We start from the raw sequence: 21,047 nt of genomic DNA, 5'->3' as shown, positions 1-21,047 counted from the left end.
TTTGCGTAGGGACGAAATTGTCCCTGCACACACTAAACTGAACTCCTACAACAGCATGCAAGTCAATAAGTGATTATCTGAAGCTTCTATTGCAGTCCTAGCTGATATATTCCCACAAAATGTTTGTTTGAAACTAAAATACCTTAAAATTTCTCACAGGTGCAAGAGAGGCCTCAATGAAAAGATAAAGAGTGGAAGGAATTATTTATGTTTGTTACAAACATACCTTGTACTGTGAAAGCTTGTACATTCGAATTCGGTTAATACGATCTTACTGTTGATTCAAAGTGACACCCTGGACCCGGCAAAACCCTGTGTATATATGTGAGGGAAAACTCTAGATAATTCAGACGCGCCAGTATCCACGACTAATTCAAACTGGGAGCTCTCTGGCTTTCATCACTTCTCGCAAAGTCAGCCCACACTGATCGCAATGTGTTTCACAACAAAGCCAAACCAAGTTCACTAGAGATGCACAACAACAAAAAGGCGTCATTTCTCTGCAGTTGGGAATTGGCACATTGTAAACAATGCCCGTTGCATCACGACACAATCAAATGCAAATGACTGATTACTTTTAATCCTGATTGCCTCACCTCTGACATGCAAATAAACGTGTTTTGGAGCCTAAATATAACCATACATTTTGACATAAAGGCTCATCGCTCATGTGAATGAATTTCACTGCTTGTTCCTGATGTATCACTGACTGATCAACCATTTCTGTTTGCTGTTAGAGCTCCATGAACTTAATTTACGAAATCACCTGCCACAGACATGTATTAGTAACCCCTAATTCGCCCTGAAAAATCCAGAGGTGGCTTCTTTGGTTTCATACTGCACAGTGTGGCAAGATGTAGTAGTGCTGCCCATTAATTCAAACTCCGGTTATTTCAAACAATCTTATAATCTACTTCGAGTTCCAATTACCAAGCTTCAACTTATTCTGATTGTTAAGATACAATAAGTTACATTAGGAATCGGCATATAAATGCCACAGCACAGTGAGCTGCTTGCATCTAAGCTTTCTGGGTTTTTTTCATGAATGTGACAATTGACGCATGCAATGACAGAACCATGCTTTTTCTATATCACATACAAATCGCATATGCGTATGATGACACATTTGGCACATGCAATTTTTAGAACCATGCAAAATGCAGAGTAAGAAGTGTAAAAGGCAGAATGGAATGGCAAAACCAAGTATCCACAGTTGCCGTAACAATATTCACACCTGTAAATGCACTCGACTCTGATAGTAATGAAAGATTCATGCGAGAGCTGTGCAAAGATTTTTAGCACTCTTAAACACCAAATTCCATGAAACTATGCCAAAGAACACCAGCTTTTTATGTGAAAAATCGTGCAAAAAGGAGGGCATGCGATATCTTGAAAGGAGCAATTTATGTTGCATTGTCTCACAAGGTATAAGAACTGATTACCGTATCGATTTCAGTGATTCAAACTCGGTGTGCAAAGAAATATTTAATGTGAATTCTGAAGACTAGTACTGTAAAAGGAAAGGCTATTACACTACTTGTGTTTTAAACTGCGCCATTTTAAGTACACATTTACTTGCTTTCACTTGTTCTATTTACACAGCTGTTTTAGATGTACAAATATCGCATACAAACATATTCCAAAATGTATATATAAGGCAGGGATGTGTGCCGAGTTGGTCACGTCTCCCAGTTGTGCATATTATTAATACATGAATGCTTGCACAAAACATAGCATTATAGGCGGCTGCTGTTGAAAAACTCTCGCTCGTTAAAATGCTGCAACATGATGAACTGCCTCTTCTAGAATGGGTTCCTTTGATTAAGAGTATTATTTATTTGAACTAGGTAAGACCCATTGCAATGACCATAAGCATCTATAAGGCTTCAGGTAATTTTCTGCATGTTGTTTAGTCCCAGCAATTATTATCTGTTCAAATGCATGCATCGTGTTTATTATAGACTGAATGTGACACCCCCATGTATTGCTAATGCTCATGTTAAGGACATTTAAATAAATAGAATATGGTTGTCTGCCTGTCTATTCAGGCAGACAAACATGCCATTACCAACCGTCGATCTAGATACTTTGTTTCGTGACAAGGTTTTCCTGTGGCATCCTCCTCCCCCAATGAAAAAGAAACCATGTCATCATTGAGGGTGCATTCAAAGTGAATGTTAAATACACTGCTTGGTGTGTAGGTTTGGGTTTCACCAGCTAAATTAACCAGATTTCATCACCCTCTGTTATTACAATTAAGTGGCCACCTTTAAAAAATTTCAAACTGGTTACAGACTGTTCACAAAAAAGACTTGAATTCGCCCATTTCACTTCACAGCTTATTTCCACAGGTTAAAAAATTAATTGTTTTAACTTCCATAATTATGGCCATAACTGCAACTGTACGCATCTAAACACGCCTTCAGACACAGTAAAAGAAGTGCCGCAGGTATCACGCAGATACCTGCTTTTTGAAATGTTTCAGTAGTAGTGGATGCTGGAACACCCTGTGTCAGGGAATACAGTCAGGGTATTCCCTGACAAAAGCATGCTCTCCTGCCGAAACGATGGAAGTAATAAACATTTTTGCACACGTTTGTCCATCGTTTCTCAACGCTTACAAAGCACTAGACCTGTAGAATCACTTCTTGATATATATATATAATGGTGGATTTGAGACGTTAAATCATCAATTATATTGCAGCAATTGCTTGATTACTTCACTGTTACTCCTTCCAGGAATGTAGATACACATAGCATTTAGCATTTACAGTACTCATGAGTTGTGACAGGACAATTTAGGTCTAAGTGACGCACATACTTTCACTTCCACAGTCTTCAGTTCGGGTCATATCAGCATATTTTCAACTTGAACGTGTAGATCAGAGACAACATTATTTTTAGAGACCAGATTCGTCGCGACACGACCTGGTTATCTTGAGAAATTGCGAACACCAGTTGTAACACTAAAAAAGTTGACGCTGTGTCGGAATCCGTGAATGAAGCTGAATTTATGGCGCAAATGTTTAGACAGGAGCGAAGAAGAAGACACAGAAAAGCGCACACTCGCAACTAAATTTCATTCTTCTGAAAGCTTAGCTTAAGAACCCTCAAGCATGGACACTACACCACAAAAGCAAAATCATCATCATTATCATCATAATCATCATCAGCCTGATTACGCTCACTGCAAGGCAAAGGCCTCTCCCATGATCCGCCAATCAACTTGGTCTTGTGCTTTCTGCTGCCACGTTATACCTGCGAACATTTTAATCTCATTGACCCACCTTACTTTCCGTCTCCCCTTCGTGCGTTTGCCTTCTCTGGGAAGTTACCCTTAATGACCACCCGTTATCCCGCCTACGCGCTACTTTCCCGGCCTGTGTCGATTTCATCTTCTTGATATCAACATATATCTTTAACCCCAGTTTGTTCCCTGATCCACTCTGCTTTCTTCTTGTCTCTCGAGATTACACCTATCATTTTCCTTTCCATTGCTCACTGCATTGTCCTCAATTTAAGCTGTACCCTCTTTGTAAGCCTCGATGTTCCTGCTCCATAGGTAAGTACCGGCAAAATGCAGCTGTTATATATCTTCCTCTAGGAGGTTAGTGGCAGATTACCATCCATGATTTGAAAATGCTTGCCAAATGTGATTCAAGCAATCCTTAATGTTTTAGTTATTTCACTCACATGGTTCAGCTCCGAGGTTACTACCCATCCTAAGCAGACATATTTCTGTACAAGTTCCAGCGTCTCTCCACCCATCGCAAAGTGCTGTTTTCTTCGGAGACTGTTGCGCATTGCTTTAGTTTTGTGCATATTGATTTTCAGACCTACTCTCTGCTTTCTGCGTCCTGTTCAGTAATCATGAGCTGCAAATCGTCCCCTGGGTTACTCATCAAGGCAATGTCATCAGCAAATCTTAGGTTACTAAGATACTCTTCATTAACTCTTATCAAAAGCAAAATAACAATCTTTAAAACACTGATTAAAACCTATCATCCAAAAAACTGTACTCATTTAATAACAGAAGGAATGCTGACACAAAGCTTTCGATGTCTTCATTTTTGCTCCTGTCTAAACATTTGCGCCATCAATTCAAGTTCAACTATGCACCAACTAGCCCAATCCCAAACGTTATGAATCCGTGAGTACTACGTGTACATTCATGGGCGAAAGTATAACGACCATCGGAGCTCGTGCCTGATTGCATCGACGCGTTATTTGCCAGCACTACACCTGTTGTCAAGAGCACTGCAAAAGCTGCAGTGAGCACGTGCATCCCATCATATCTGTTTGCTGTCATGTAGCTTTGCCTGACACGGTTAAGGTGCTCAGATGTCAACTGGGCGTCGCTTTCTGAGCTGTCACAGCTGCATCGTTGTTTTCTCTCGCGGCTGCCGATTAGCTGGCCCACGCATCCAGTGCACACAGCCTTTTTTTTTTAAGCAACACCAAGTTTAAGCTTAGTCAATGAGCATTGTAACCATACGAGGCAGAGCTATTGGACAGGCCAGCAGATGTGATGGGATGCGCGTGCATACCACTGCTTTAGTGCCCATCTCAACAACAGGCACCGCCTTGACAGATGTTGATTGATTGATATGTGGGGTTTAATGTCCCAAAACCACCATATGATTATGAGAGAGGCCGTAGTGGAGGGCTCTGGGAATTTTGACCACCTGGGGTTCTTTAACGTGCACCCAAATCTGAGCACATGGGCCTACAACATTTTCGCCTCCATCAGAAATGCAGCCGCCGCAGCCGGGATTCGATGCCGCGACCTGCAGGTCAGCAGACGAGTACCTTAGCCACTAGACCACCGCGGCGGGGCGCGTTGACAGATGTCGCGTTGATGCAATTCGTCATGCATTTTCATGATCTGCGAGCATTTGCTCACTGTATATTAGCCAAAGGCTTAGAAGTACCAGAAAGTGCAACTTAGTTTTATTTCGATCAGTTCTTTTCATTTACCACCTTCTGAGCCACACCAGTTCCTCTTTTTGCAAGACCATCGCATGCCCTTGTGTGTTGTGCCTTGTGCGAACAATGAAAAAAAAATACAAAAGAGTGTTGACATAACACAAGGATATACCTTTACGATGTTCACCTGCCACATGCTGACAAACACAGGAACATTGTTATTAAAGCGCAGCGCCTTAACTTGCCGTGGCATCTGTACGAGCAAAAACAGCAGAATGTTAAGCAGGCAAAGACATGCTGCACACCAGCAAAACAACACGAGTGATAAGTTTGCAGTGCAGGCACAGCAATATGCATGCCCGTCAAGTGCATGCTCGTTATTCTGCATCCATCAGTGCACTTTTCCGTTTCAATCATGCACCACAGAACACATTTCGTTAGTGTCACCAGAAATGACATGTAATTATACACAACTTTTCTCACTTAAATGCAATATTCAATTGTGTTATAGCCACAGTTTCTTTCTCCATATTTTGCATAAGCAAGGGTGTGTCCAACTTACAACAAAAACATATTGGTTCCCCTCATAATTCTTTCCAAGTAAATCTGGAGTCAATAACATCAACATAATACAAAACTACAGTCACATGAGTATGGCTGTCTTAGCACAACTTAGTTTTTTACCTTTTTCACGCAATGATGGTTCTCCTAAAATGGTACAAAATACAGTTTACACTATCATAGTGAAATTTCAATGTCTCTTATTATTAAGGAGGATTAATTTGGTGTAGCAAGGACGATTAAATTTATGGCAACTTACTAAACCTGTTTCTATTCCAGCAGTTATAAGAGGTTTCAGTAAATCAAAGCTTATGTCTAATATATAACTTATTAATGCAAAAAACATTACCGAAGACCATATTATATTTGTGCAGAAATCAACCTCAATTACTTATCTACCACTTCTGTCTGGCGCGCACAGAAGGTACAACTAGTAAATGACGTAATATAGCTGAGTAGCTCATAGAGAAACGGAAAAAATAAACAGTCAACAAAAGCTCTATGCTTCTTTTAACTGTATCTAATTGTAAATAATCAATAGTTACATTTCCTCACTGCCTAAAGTCCTCAGCACACAAAGATTCTTGTTTGACATAAACAAATCATGTATGTAAATATAATGATTAGTATCGTACAGCATTACTATATATATATATATATATATATATATATATTTAAACAGACTAGTTCATTTGTGGATCACCCACAGTCGGCATGATTTCTGTGCATTGTTTGCACCAATAAATTTACTATTCAATGGGCAACACGTATGGCCATGTGTGGAGCCCACTATTATATACAAACAAACTGCACGGTAAAGGCACAGAATCTGTGCAAACACCTATCATTTTTATGATTCAGAAAAAAGTAACTTAGAAAAGTCTGTAGCGTAACGTCAAACTATATTGATAGACGGACTGCACAGAAATCCCAATTTTTCCAAATGTGCTGTATTTTGATGACTGATGCACCTTCAGTGCAATGCAGAGCTGAAATGAGCTTAACAGCAAGGCAGTCTTTATTGTTGTAAAGCTGGACAAGCCATACCTGAAGGCCAGATAAATATGTGCATGACTAACATGCAGTACAGTAAACCCAAGTAAAACTTCCTTAAATTTAGATCTTTATGTTACAAAATGCATAAAATATGACAGAACACAAATAACTTAACACCCGACTCTGATATGATCATTTTCAAGCAAAGACTAATGCTGATGTAATTTTTCGATGATCTGCATTAGCATATACTTAGTGATTCATTGCATATTTAGCTGATATAATAAAAGCCTATCCAGAAAAAAAAAGAAGCAATGCTTCTATGCTGTGAAAACACTGGAGGTACCCACACTTTGGCTTTGCTTAATTTTTTTTGGATTGATTGTATACTGCACAAATAAATATGGTTGAAGACATGACAAAATGCATTGAGACATTGCTCCAGCTTCACTACGACTACATATTGAAAACAAATCTAGAGTAAGTTGTTCTATAAAAGTTCGCCTTAAAATTTCATAACCTTTTATGGTGACAATTATATGAGAAAAACGTATAGCACCTGCTTTATGACCGATGAAATGGTTTAACGTAGTCAAATATGCAGTATGTTAAGCTGAAATAACTCAATAACTCATAACTGAAATGAGAATGAATGTCCGAGTGCTTAGCATTGATTGTTAGCAGTAAGTCTCGAACTCAGGCGATTAAAGTAGTCTAAGTGGCTTGAACTAATCAAAACTGAATAATGTAGATAGTTTAACAAGAACCTTACACAGCCAGTGCATATTTAAACAACCAGTGCAGATTTAAAAGTCTGCCCTAACGGAATACTGTACAATTTTATATATATCACATACGCATAAATATTTTTCTTTTTTCATGTTTTTTAACTTCCAGTATGAAAATCTGCATGATTATTAAATGCAAAGCACAGCTCACAACAAAATATTCCAGGTTATCGTCGCAACAATAAGCTAAGAAAAAAGGAAAAGAATAGAAGCCGTGGCAGATAAGCAGCAGGAAGCTTGCACAATAATTAGATTGTGATGCGTTATACCGAGCCACTGTGTTACTCAGCAAACAGCTGTACTGCACAAAGAAATGTCCAGAACAGCTGCATTAAAGCAATTAAAGCATTACCTGATATTTTATAGTTTAAGATGAATTAAACAATTCTGACATGCAGAGAAATGTTGCGTTTAAAAGTTAGCAGCCAGCTTTATCTGATGAACAAAATTTTTGTTCTAGTATAAACAGCTGTAACATGTGCCACTAATTTTTTAGTGGAATTTTGGCAAAGCCCCTTTAAACAATCATAATATTTTCACACAATCTATAACTTCACATGGTGTTTACTTGAGGCACCCTAGCAGATGCAGTTTAGAAAACTTTCATGATTGTTTTTAGTTATTTTGCAAGAAATTTTAATGTCCTAAACAAAAACTCTTCATGAACTGATCAGAGCACTGGTTGTTACCTAAACACAGCAAGACAAGTAGGTAGTTTCTGCATACATCTGCTATCACTTCGGATTGCAGTGTATGTACCGGGAAATGATAAATGTGGAAAGTCGTAAAGCTGTTTGAAGCCAGAAGAGTCGAGATTAGGCAAATCCACGCACATACGACCTGTATTTCCCATATTAGCTGAACTGATACGCAGTTTAATCACGAATGCACCAGCAACACATATTCTAGTAACTTTTGCAGAAAACTCATGCTTGTAATACTCTGCTTTATCATTGTCATGGTACCCTAGTGGCTGAATACACATTCTTCAGCCGCAGTTCACACAGCCTGCTGTCATTCACGTTGACTTTGCAAGTAAGGTACAATAGCCTTTAAATTTGCCCTAGCCGTCACCTTGTGTTTAAGTAGAACAATCAGTGAAGTAAATACATATTTTGTGTGCATTGCAGCTCAATATAGCCAAGGCCAAAGTACAAAAATAAATGAGAAAATGTGAACAACCAGCAATGCATAAGACATGAATGTTTTAAAAAGATATTTCCCACTGACTGTGTCCTGAATGCTGCTCTGCCTGCTCCGAATGCCAGAATCTTTGCGGCTGCTGTTCAGTGTTGAGAGGCTGCTGTGGCGGTGGACAGGGGGCAGCATGGGAGCAACTTCTTCTTCTTCAATATCCTGAAAAAGCGTTAAGCACAGTTAGCATGTGAATGCACAGTCCGTCTAGACTTCTTGCTCTATAGCAACAATCGCTCCCTCGAGAAAATGGATAATGTCGATTTCACCTTTGTAACTGCACTTACTGAATGTTGTGGGAGAATTACTTGTAGTCTACGTGTCACCTTTAAAGGTTCACTAAAGGCAAATAACAGTTTATGTCAGAATGAAAGCTCTATGCATGACAATGTCCAAAATGACAATATTATCAACAGCAGTGCCCAACTTACCGAGAAAACAAGCTAAATGTACCACACGATGTGTGCCACAACAACGTGAGAGTGCATGACGACAATTAATCACTAATGATCAAACAAGCTGCAATGAAAGCTATCCGTGTATCACGAGACATAATAAAATGTGCTGCTTGTCCATTCCTGTTTTTGATTTATAGAAAGAGGAACATCCTGGCATTACTATGGGGAATTGCACGAGTGGTTTGAAAAGTCCAGTTTTGCCTCGGTAGGCTGGATAGGTGGTGCCATCTCAAGACTTAGTTAAACCGAGCAGGCTGAAAATTGCTCAATGGCCGTTGTTGCTGCTGTGGCTCCCGCTGCTTTTGCTCTGCTGCTACTAGTGTGGGCGGCCGTGCAGTAGAGGCTGGCAACGTTGGGCACGGCAACAATGACACGAGACGAACCGCTTTCAGGCGGGCGATTTGAAGTGTGCTAATGCGATGCGGACTACTAAAACGTTATTTTATTTCAAAATAAGCACTTCCTTGGCACAAATGTAGCACTACAAGGTTTCTGGACAGCTATTTCAACAATCAAGATAGACTTAATATTTGCCTTTTGTGTCCCTTTCAATAGCAAAATTCAAGCACGGAGAAACAATGAGCACTGGAACAAGCATCTTGATTTAACTTCTGATATCGATATTTCAACTAGTGGTGCAATCTGCACCCAATACAGTAGATCATGTTTAAAAGATCTCAGACAGATAAAACAAATTTATAGCTTAGGCAATCATAAATGCATATTTCATGTGCAATCAACTGTTCCCTTACTAGCTTATGCAGCTCTTACTTCATTTAAAGTCCAGTGCTGACTTGTTACAGATACAAAATACAATAAATTTCACATGAAAAACACTAAAGTCACAGTATGGAAGCATAAACTGCACTGGTTTTAAAAGGACACTGTTCCTGGTCGATGAGCACAGACGGTAAACCCTTGGTAATAAAGGAACTGCGTTTTCATACACACATTATATGTACACAACATCGAGGCTGTTGGAGGAAAAAACTGGAGGACCCTTAACCTTCGCTTTTAAAAGTTGAACGCGATAGCGATATCCTGTCCATAGTGCGTATTTAAATCACTTAGTGCATACTTGTTATTGTATGATGTTACTTGAGACGTTTAAAATCTGGATTACAACAATGGAATTGATGAAGCTGAAAGTGCCTTGGGTCAATGAAGCTTTTGCATACGACTGCATTCTGTGTAATGAGTAGCATGCTTTGAACCACAAGCAATTATGCACGTAAAATGTTTTTGTACATGCTATGCCCGCACTATGTGGAAATACGTGCAGTAGCATGTGTGCCTTTTGTAATGGGTGACTGGCTTTAAACCACAAAGCCGTTATGATGATCATATGTTCTGACGCCCGATGGCAATGTAGGCTTGTGCCGCGCTATATTACAGCAATATTACATGTTGTATTGTGAATCCTGTATACAGGACACGTATGTTTGTAAATCATAAAAGTCATTTTCGCTGAATTTCCCTGCAGAGAAAGTTATTCTCACTGTCTTTCCGAGCACTCATTTTCATTATGACCCCACAATTTTTGTTATTTCTTTTATTTGCATCTTTCTCGATTTTTTTATCACTGACGAGACAATTTTTCGCTCACAACCAATGATGCCGTCACCGGCACCGACACTAGTATTCCTGCAAAACAAGCTCATTAATGCTATCACAAAAAATTATCAATCACAGACCAGCTTTTTTACACCATAATTACAAACTGCCTACACGCTGAGGGGTTGCAAGCGTTTAGGACCGCCTTCTACTATGCAGTGCTTTACAAATAAGTCATCTGTAGCTCTAAAAGTGCCACCTAGGGGTCACACCTAGAAAACCTCCATAGGCTTCCTGTCATGGTGGCCAATACCCAAAGATCCAGCTGGGATCAACGTCTTGGTCCCAGGTTCAATCCCGCAGACCAGGAGGAATTTTTCAGCAGCTAATAAGCCTTTTTTTCTGAGACATCCGTACGAGTTTCCTACAAGCTGCTTACTCAGAATAGGTGGTTGTCAATTTTCCTTTCTTTAGGGAAGGGATGTACTTACACCAGGTTGGTGGGCTGGGCAGCTGACCTTTCGAGTGTCAATGGTCTTTGCCGTTTCAGTAAAACCGATGGTGTGGGGCCAGGAGTGTCGTGATGCCATCTGTTGTGCCTTGTCAAATGCTGTTGGCTTGCGGCCTCTGATGAAGTAGGTCTTGCGATCTAGTAATGGAAATGAGGCATTCAGAAACAATATAGTATTATGCAAACCCCGACACAACATGCATGCGTTCAGACAGTTGTCGATGAAAATGTGATGCAGAACAATGCACAGCCTGTTCCTTTCAAGATCTCCTACAAAATTTGCTCCATGTTCAGCATATCGTTTCCTGCTACTTCAAAAGCATGTACAATACTGTAGGTATTAGCGTGCTCTGCAGACATGATGAAAAAATTCCCATCAATTGCACAGCTTAGTAAATGACGGTATTGTATTTTGATATTAAAGCCGATTTTCCGATGACACACTCACTCACACAGACGCTAGCATGACATTGGGCTACACAATCCATGTTGGTGACTTCATGCACAAGTATGGCTAGATGTGATGATGCCAGGCACAAAAAACACACAAAATGGCCATTTTTGTGTTGCCAATAGAGCCACAGAAAACAGTGGTTGTGGAAACGTCACAGTATTTGAACAACCAGAGTGTCTGACATCACGATACGGTAGGACCAGAATCTAGTTTTTGAAAATATGTTGTAATTATTTTCCAGGGCACGCTCCCACTTACCAATACAAAATTTCTATGCTCTTTCAGTATTGTCCTTACGCTTAACACAAAAGAATAACATTCATGTCAGTGCCCCTTTAATATGAGCTAAAACTAACAAACCTGCCAATAGTAAACACTATTACTGATACTTATTTCATTCTTGCAGTACCAATGCAAGAGGTAACAATGATAACGGTACAATGTTAAAAACACTTTATATTACCTGTTGCCTTCACAATGCTAGTGAATAGCACAACAGCCCACCTTCTCTCAACATAGGCCTATAGTCACAGTTCAAAAGAGAAATACATAAGCAGTGCCATCCCTCATGAAACGTATTAGAAATCTTCCCTTCATACTCCACACTTAAATAATTCCCTAGGCTCTGACTACATCAACATGCATTGGCACTCACTCAAGTTAGCATAAGGTTATGCAGATGATAGAATTCATTAAGCCATTAATTCAATATATCACAGCAATCACTAGATATTTCTCACATATTTATTTTCTTTAAAAAAAGAAACAAGAAAAAAACAAAGGTAGCCTGAAAGATGTTATGGTTAGCATCTGTTTCATAGCACAGCTCTTAATCAAACACAGATTGAAAAATATTGTAAGCTGGGCAAGTACGTTATTGTCCTTACATTTTTCTATGTTAAATACACTACCATTTTTTTCGACTGCTTTACTGAATTTTACACTGTCTAATCTAATTAGTAGTGCACTCGGTGAGCTACATTGAAGGAGTAACAGCAAAACACATTTTTTGGGGGGAAATTTTCGATAATATGAAAAAAAGAGCGCCTAGGAAAAATATCGTATCATAAAACAACACATGAACAAACAAAGAGCTCAGGAATGTCACGAACCAAATAGCCTAACAAAATGTTTTGCTAAGTGAGGTCAAAGGCCTAAGGTCTGCCAAGAGAGGCCTTCTAATAAATTATTATTGAACTTTATATTACATTACATCTTAAGCATCCTCTAAACTCCTGTGACAAATTTCTTGGAATCTCATCAAAACAAGATAAGCAACCTCTTATGTTTAAGCAAAGGTTTTTAATTTTGAACAAATAGTGCATTGAACACATATGAACGTTTCTGCGATGAGCAAGTTTTTTTAATTTACAGATTAGAATATGTTTACCGTTCTGTGTTTTTTTTTTCTTTTCCTTGCACATTTGTTTGGGTCATCTGAAAGGTGTGACATTGAAAACTGAGAAGGACTGTCAACTGCATCATCATTTATATGCGTTTTACGATGTCAGTTGACTCATTCTGATTCGTAGTTCAAAGTTACTTTTAAACCACAATGAGCTTTTCTCATGTTAAAATACTTCTCACTGATGATTTTGGTGCATTTATATTGCATGTTACCGTGTCAAAGCATTACATCGCACAAACTAACTGATGCATGAAGATACCATGTAGTGCACACCATTTAGCGAAATGCCGCTCTCAACCAAGGTGCTGGTAGTAAAACTTCGTTACAGAGCCAGGACTAACAAGTTACGCATGATTTCATCTCAGCCCCCAACTATCTGCCATTCTCCGCTACATTTCATGTTTGCTGTATATTTCATTACTCTAATTGACCACTGGCTATCTGTCCCTCACATTACGTGACCTACACTGGTCCATTCCTTTCTCTGAAGGTACACTGGGAGCAACCACGTGAACTTATTCCACTAATTTTTTGGAGAGGCATTGCTCAACATTGATGTAGCCAATTTGCACACATATAATTGCTGCTATTGCATCCAAAGTTCTTTCCTTGGTTTATCTGTATTAGTTATTAGCAAGGTAATGGCATAATTATACAGTCCAATATGATTGAAGTGACTGTCAATTATGTCACATGAAACTAGTGAAGAGATAAGTCTGGCATGGTACTAATTTAAGGCACTATCAAGGCTGGTCTAGAGGCCTGCTATAGCCATTTGCAGACAATGCCAAACATGAGAACCAAAATGGTGGTTACTTACTAAGGTCCATTGGGCCTTCCTCCATATAGTAATGGTCTATGAGGAATGCGTGGGAGCTGTCTGACACATGCACTCTCCCAGGCCGCCCAGTAGACTCCATCTTGTTGGCATAGGACACGTCATTGGACCACACATCAAATTTGAAGCGCTTGGTGCCCACGATGCCACATAGCACGGTGCCCGTGTGAACACCGACACGCATGTTCACCGACTCATTAGTGTCCTCATCAAATTCAGCAATGGCACGTATCATGGCAAGTCCCATTTCCACGCAACAACGGGCGTGGTCGGGACGAGGCTCGGGACATCCAGAGACACAGTAGTAGCAGTCGCCAAGAGTGCTTATTTTCTCGCATCCGAGCTTGTTGCAGAGATAGTCAAAGCGCCCAAAAAGGTCGTTCAGAAGGCCCACCAAGTGCTCAGCACTCTTGTTAGCACTCATCTGTGTGAAGCCAACAATGTCGGCAAACAGGATGCTGACATTTTCAATGCGGTGCATATTGAAGGGACGGAAGATCATCTGTGAGGGCCGGGGGCTGGTTGAAGGCTTTCGAGGCTGCTCGGAGGATGTGTCATCCTCTTCCACGTTGGTCATAAGCCACTCGGCCACCTTGGGCGGCATGACCGAATGAATCATCTTTTCCTTCAGCTGCTTCTCCACTTCAAGATCCCGGCGCACCATGAGGGACTGGCCAACTTTGAAGAATGTGTTACGCATTCCAATCTCAGTCATCACACGGGTGTGCAGACCGACAAGATGAACACACAGCTGTAGAAGTACACGCACAGCAACAACGGTGCCCGTAAGGGTGGGAATAAGCAGCGCCGAGAGGACCTCAAAAAGTATCGAGTAGGCACTGCAAACGGCCACAACCAAATACAGGGGCATCGGCAGCAACGCGTACGTGATCATCAGCACCAGGATGCAGAGCGAGAAGGCCCCCACAGACAAGATGTGAACAGCACTCTCATCTCTACGCTCATGTACGATCGGCGCAAACACTGAAAGAGATGCCGTGCACAGCACGACCACCGTGGCTAGTGAAACCTTGACATAATTGGCAGTATAGTACCGTGACTGGGTGAACACAAGAGCGGCCATGCTCAACACTGATACTAGCAGTGACACTACGACGGCAGCAACCCAATGCGGCCGCACCATGCTGGCCGAGTAGATGCAGTAGAGCAGGGAAGCCAGCACGCAGTAGCAAAGGGCATACTGGAACCGCTGACACAGCTGCGGGAATGTACTCCGTTTGTACTGGGCTTCAAGGATGTGCGAGTCAAAGCTTGGGTCCCACCAGGAGCGTGCCGCCCGGTCAAACAGCATGGGCAGCAGGCCCGAGTAGCGTCGACCGCTGAGGCTTATGCTGCCCCCGGATGAGTGGCGATACGTAGGCAGCGCGATCTGCGATGGTTGCAGTGAGATGCGCACCGACGGTCGCTCCTCCTCCGGGGCCGACCGGCTCGCAGAGAAGCTTGCCTGGTGGCCCGCCATGCTGCTGCTGTCGCCTCCTTCAAAGGCAGCCAGTATGTGGAGGCCACAGTGCACAGCAGTCGCGACCTGGTGGTGCTCGTTTGTTCGTTAGGAGGCACTCAGGAAACCTTAAAGGAGTGCTGCACAAGAGAAGGACCAGTGTAGGTTGTCATACAAGAAAAACTGCACAACGTTAATTCACTAGATACAGTTATTACCCTACCAGTGTTTCTTTTTTTTGTATTTTTTTTTCTTTTCGTTACTGAGTTCAAATGACTTCTGAAATTGATTTTTTTTTAGTACTAACCTACTTAGGACTACACGGCTCACAAGACTAACCTTTATTTGAACAAATAAATTAATATTATGCACTTCTGTTTTGCTTTATTGCTCCACTGTTATGCAAGACCTCATTTAGGGCCCTAGAAGGTTGAGAAAATCAATTGATAATTATGATTTCCCTTATATTTCCTTCCTGCATCCGTTTCCATAAAGACAGCATGGAGATGAGCAAAAAAGAAGCCGACAACACAAGTCCTATGCTTCTTCTCTTCTGTCCCATCTCTGCGCTGTTCCTATCGAAGTACCATGTTCCAGCTGGCCCTTTTAAAAACTATTCAGCACATTTACCAGCTCTAGCAGAATTGAGAAAGAAGATAATCAACACCTAGTATTGTAAAATACACAGGAACCATAAAACAAGTAGTTAGGAAAGATAACAGGTAAATTCAGCAATGCTGCATACTGCAAAGAAATTCAAAATTCAGTCTTAGGCAACTGTGACCAGTGCATTGCAAAAATAAGACGGGACCCAGCAACACTTTTTGAGCATGGTCAGAAATTGCTGCCGATCGGTAGTCGAGGCTCCCAAGAACAAGTGTGACAAACATTATAGCGCAGCACACGGCTTGAAATTTACAATAAATTCTCAAAGTCAGCTGAAAATCACTTTCTCTTTTCTCAACAAATGACGCTGCAGGCTCAATATCACTACATCACAGCGGAAGTATCAGCCTTTGGTTGATTTGAGCATGGTGCGCTCAGTCGTTACAGGGGCCGCCGCGGGAGGCGACTTATCCACTCGCGCACATACAATTGCACTGAAAAGTTACCCATTTGAATTAAAAAAAAGTGCTCAAGGGCACGAGGCACACGTGACGCATTTTCTTTCCCCATGCCATCCCTCCCAACTTAGCTTCTAGCTTTTTCCTCGGGACAAGAGGAAAAAGAATGTGATTGCAGCATGCAACAAATCTTTCTAACTCCGTTTGTACTGGACGGATTTTAAAAACTTTTGTGGTGGCGAGTCCATAAGTGAATAAGCTCCTTTAATGAATCCATTCCATGGCTACTTAGAAAAGTGTCTCAGGGCCTCTTTTTGAAGAGCAATGGGGGAGAACACTGCCTGACACTTTGCTTGATTACACCAGCTGCTCAGTTTCTTCTTTATATCGTAGTGCATACCATGTTACAGACAGATGAAAAGTCACAACAAAAACCCAGTGTTTGTAATCCTGACATTATCGTCTTTTGCCTGAATGTATAATTAAAGCATGCTATAATGTACTGAAGTTTAATTTCCAAAACTATGACTAGTATTGTATCAATAAAGCTATGAGAAGCAGTATGTATATACATATTACTGAAGACCTTTTGGCAAGGAAATCTCGACCAAAAGTAGAGCTTTGATGCCTTCACTGTTGTACGGTCAGCCCACAAGACAGTCATAAGCTTTCAAGTGAAGCCCTAGTTACCTCACTATCAATACAGGAGGTATGCTCTTTTATTAAAAACCATCTAAGTTCGTTTAGATAACCATGACACATACATGGCATGTTATGACATGATTGCCTTCAATTAAGAACCTCTCACAATATTATCAAAACAACTGGAGATAATCGTGAACAGCTGACACCACTAGTAAAACAGGGCTGCTAAGCATGTAGCATGCAGTAATGGCATCAACAAGCAATAAGAGAGCAGCTGTACCAAAGAACCTTCTCAGTGAACAAAACTGCTGCTCGTCCTGTTCTTGCAAAAAAATATGTCTTGAAAGCTGCATTAGCATATTGAATTAGCCTGATTGATACATAGTAACTTAGAATGAAGATACAGCGCTGGAACAGGACAGAAACGAGAAGACACAAACATGTCGCTGTTTGTGTCTTCTCATATCCATTTTGTTCCAGCACTGTATCTTCATTCAAAGTCTTGAGAACTGACTCACAATATTAGGCCACTGCATAATGTCCGCTATGTTTTTTTTTTATGTGGTGTTACATACAGTGATTTCAACATTTGGACTGCGAGCAAGCTGACTCTGGTAAGCACACTCTAGTTGCACTGGATTTTTCGAGTGTGATTCGGTTTAAGAAAAAAATATTCTCTTTGACTTTTCTTTTAAATACCTTTGCACTGTATAATGAATCTGATGGTTCATCTCAAAGGTTTCTGTAGTGAATAGATGATAATATGTAAAATTATGTCAATAAACAATGCACTTTGTCGTCCTTTATTAAATGAAAGAAGGCAGCGCGTGGCCAGCGCTCTGCGGCAGTGAAGTCCCTAGATCTTGGGAAAGTACCGCCATCCATTGTACTCGCTGCCTTGCGCGCCACCTTTTCTCTCTCTCCTTGTCCCTTTCCAGTCCTCCCGTTCTTCCCCGCTGTTTCTGCGTGATGACAGGTCTCCTTCTCTGTTGCCCTTGGAGGGGCGCAAATCTTACACTGTGCTGATATTTTGTTGTTTTCGTTGGCACCATTTTTCGCCGGGGCTGCAAATAGCTCTCGTAGCAAACATTATGCACGCTTTGTTTTCTGTGCCGTTTGCTGGCACTATGCCATGTGGTTACGCCTGTAGCTGTTGCAACCAGAATACAAATGATTATGCTTTCTTTAAAGATATCCAACCCAAGTGAAAATGTGTAATTGGGAATCCAACTGGTATCAACTGGTATTAATTGGTATCAGCTCGTCCCAGTTGAGATGTAACTGGTCCCAGTTGATTCCAGTTGCAACTGGTACCACTTAAAACTCAACTGGCCCCTGTTGATTCCATTTGCAACTGGTTCTAGTTAGCATATGGTTCCAGTTACAAATCAACTGGCCACCAATAGAAGACCAGTTGAAAAGGAAGCAGCTATCTTTTCTTGTTTACACGTCATCCCCTTCGCTTATCTATAACAATATAAACAGTGTCACCTGACCTGATATGTATTTATTATCGCGGATTATTCCGTTGCATAGGTGTGCTATACAAAATGCACTCAAACATTCATCTACATTCGGTACATTCAACTAAAATTAAATAGCCGTTGTCAATCTTTTACGTCTGTTGCAACCCTCTTGATCTCAGGGTGTTAATATTGTCGTTGCTTTGTTGGGAGCATGCCTGCTTGATAGCGTTGAGTGCAGCATTGCAATCACTTCCGTGCGAAGACAAAATATGGAGTAGAACTGAGAGCTACAGCAGCTGACACCGACACGCTGCCGACACAAACACAGTCCCCACAAGCACGCCCTCTCTGCCACGACAGACGTCACACTGGTTCCATATCTTATACGCTCAAACATTGAATGATGACGAAACATAATGTAATCAAACATAAGTATTATGCATAAAATAAACTGGAATGAATTATTTCATTCTAATTTCACAATATGTAATGCACGAAAGAAACTGAATAACGAGTACAGAGAATTTCGGAAGATAGCATGATGTTAGTTTTGTACCGCGCATGTGGCGAAGGATAGCTAACGAGCGGTGGACGCGCTGCTGAGTTATGGTGTTTTAAAAAAGAAACGTGGAGTCATGGCGTGCGTAAACTAGATTTTGCCAAATTAGTGTTTGACAGTTTCATTTATGGAACACTTTAACTTTAGGTGAACACCAGACAAGACTTCTTTTCGCCTGTGACTAGACGGATACAATTGGATCCAATGTGTGCGGAATGCTGCTCTTCCTTCCTTGTCCACGATGCAGCCGCTTGAAGGTAATTATATCACTTATATGTTTCGAGTGCCAGTTGTCTAGTATCCTTGAGATGTAGATATAATGCAGTGCCGAATGTATTGAGTGCTGAGACGATGAAATGTTTCATTGTAAACAAATGCTTTTCGCACTGCTCTGTAATATGTTTGTGTAGGGGCTTGTACGGAGTGCTTGCAAATTTGCTGTCTTACAGTATCGCAGAAAATGAGTTCGTTGCAATACCTGTATATTTAACGACATGCTAAATAACTGAAACATACATAGCTCTGTCTACGACAAGGAAAGCGCGTAATGGATAGCTGTATTTGCCCTGCAAGTGAATATTCCGGAACCTGTCGCTTGTGTGGGTGCATGAATTCGAGCAAAAATAAAGATGCTTTGACCTTACTGTCCATAGTTCTTTTATTTTGTTTTTGCCACTGAGGTTAGCGACTTTAAGGAAACTGGATTAGCTTGGGGTGCATGGTCTTTGCAGATAGTGTGCATAGAAGCAAATTTTAGGACGGCTGGTCTGCTGTGTAAATGGCTTTTCTGAGACATGCATGTAACATATTACTACTTACTTTACAGCAACGCTCTTCTGTTGGTCACAGGTGAATGGCACAGATGCATCAGATGCAGCACGAAACTTCAGGACATGATAGCCTAACGGAGCAAGCTTTGCACTGTATGTGCAACCACAGTGCTGGTTCAAGTCATCTATACAGCAGCGATTGCCTATTGGGCATGGTGTACCATTTTGTGTAGTACTAATAAATTATGATAGTCTTACTTAACATTAAATCCTTTGGGGTGCTCATGTTCTTAGAATGACAATTATTTGCACGTTCAAGATTATTTGAGTTAGCTGGAGTGAATCTATATTTGGGCCCCAACAAGAAATGGGGCAATGCATTCCAAACTAGTCGCAGTAGACCACTGGGAATTGGCACCTGGCCCCAGTTGCCAACTGAGAATGCATTCCCAACTGGAAATGTGTTCCTTAAACCAGTTGAACTGGGACCAGTTAAAACCAGTTGAATTCCCAGTTACGAATTTTCACCTAGGAATGTAAGCGCGATGGATTTCATAAGAAGCAGTGGCTGCACAACATCGGCAGAATGAACTTAGTTCCGTGGGCAACTGTTGTTCAGTCTAAAATGAACTACAGAAACTGCTTTCCACCACAAACAGTTACCTGCTATGATATATGATACAGTTCTATATCGCGCTTGTCGTGATTGTTTCGATCCGCTGAACATGATTGTGGAAAAAATCAGTGAATGGACGAATATATCGAGGTGATACCTGCGATGGCCACCAAAAGAGGTTTTTTTTTTTTTTAATGAACGGAGGTATTCACACACAAAATAATAACACAAGTGCGATGCGGCGCTAGAAAAAAAGAAAAACACAAGCACTACGGCAAAAAGTTATCGAGAAAAAACATCAACCTCCTAGAAGTGATAATAAGCCGTTATGTCACGTGGCGTAACTTGCGCCACGTGACGGAACTGTGACGTAATTATGACACCACAAATTATGCGACGCGTAACGTTGCCATTGTGTCCTATGACGATGTCATCTTATGGCGATGATTCTATGCATCAATTGTTTCTGATGACGCGAGACGCCTTCAACGCGAGACACTTCAGGCTAAACACACGCGTGATATTGCAGATGAGCAGCGTCGGCCAGCAAACCTTGTTTTTTTTTTTCAGTTCGTTAATTTGTTTTTGAATTTGGATGCCACGCACGCATGACTGGGTGCCAATTATTATTTTGTTTTTTCGCACATACGAGTGACATGCAGGAGGTGTTCACATGACCCGTGCTCGCCTGCTGGGGATATCAACTTCGAGGCAAAAGCATAAAATCCTCCCTCTCTTATAGTGAATGCCTTAAATCACCTTTCCAAGATTTTAGGGGCC

At 41.0% G+C, this 21,047-nt stretch overlaps 1 protein-coding gene across 3 annotated transcripts in view; it reads right to left on the bottom strand.

The window, feature by feature from the left end:
- Positions 1-21,047, bottom strand: part of Ac13E (Adenylyl cyclase 13E) — a 142,821-nt gene that overhangs the window by 20,232 nt on the left and 101,542 nt on the right. For 2 of the 3 annotated variants that reach the window (XM_037430726.2, XM_075882102.1), the window contains exons 3-6: positions 13,671-15,287; positions 10,969-11,126; positions 8,502-8,627; positions 5,099-5,179 (exon numbers count right to left, since the gene is read on the bottom strand). In XM_037430726.2, the coding sequence (XP_037286623.2) occupies positions 5,099-5,179; positions 8,502-8,627; positions 10,969-11,126; positions 13,671-15,168 (1,863 nt within the window). In that variant the 5' untranslated portion in view covers positions 15,169-15,287. The remainder of the gene's footprint in view (positions 1-5,098; positions 5,180-8,501; positions 8,628-10,968; positions 11,127-13,670; positions 15,288-21,047) is intronic. The other variant, XM_075882103.1, reaches the window with a different exon arrangement.

This window comes from Rhipicephalus microplus, chromosome 2, assembly GCF_043290135.1.
Source record: "Rhipicephalus microplus isolate Deutch F79 chromosome 2, USDA_Rmic, whole genome shotgun sequence".
NCBI classification, from domain to species: domain Eukaryota; kingdom Metazoa; phylum Arthropoda; class Arachnida; order Ixodida; family Ixodidae; genus Rhipicephalus; species Rhipicephalus microplus.
Note: the sequence above shows the minus strand (reverse complement) of the source record. Positions and strands in the feature narration are given on the sequence as shown.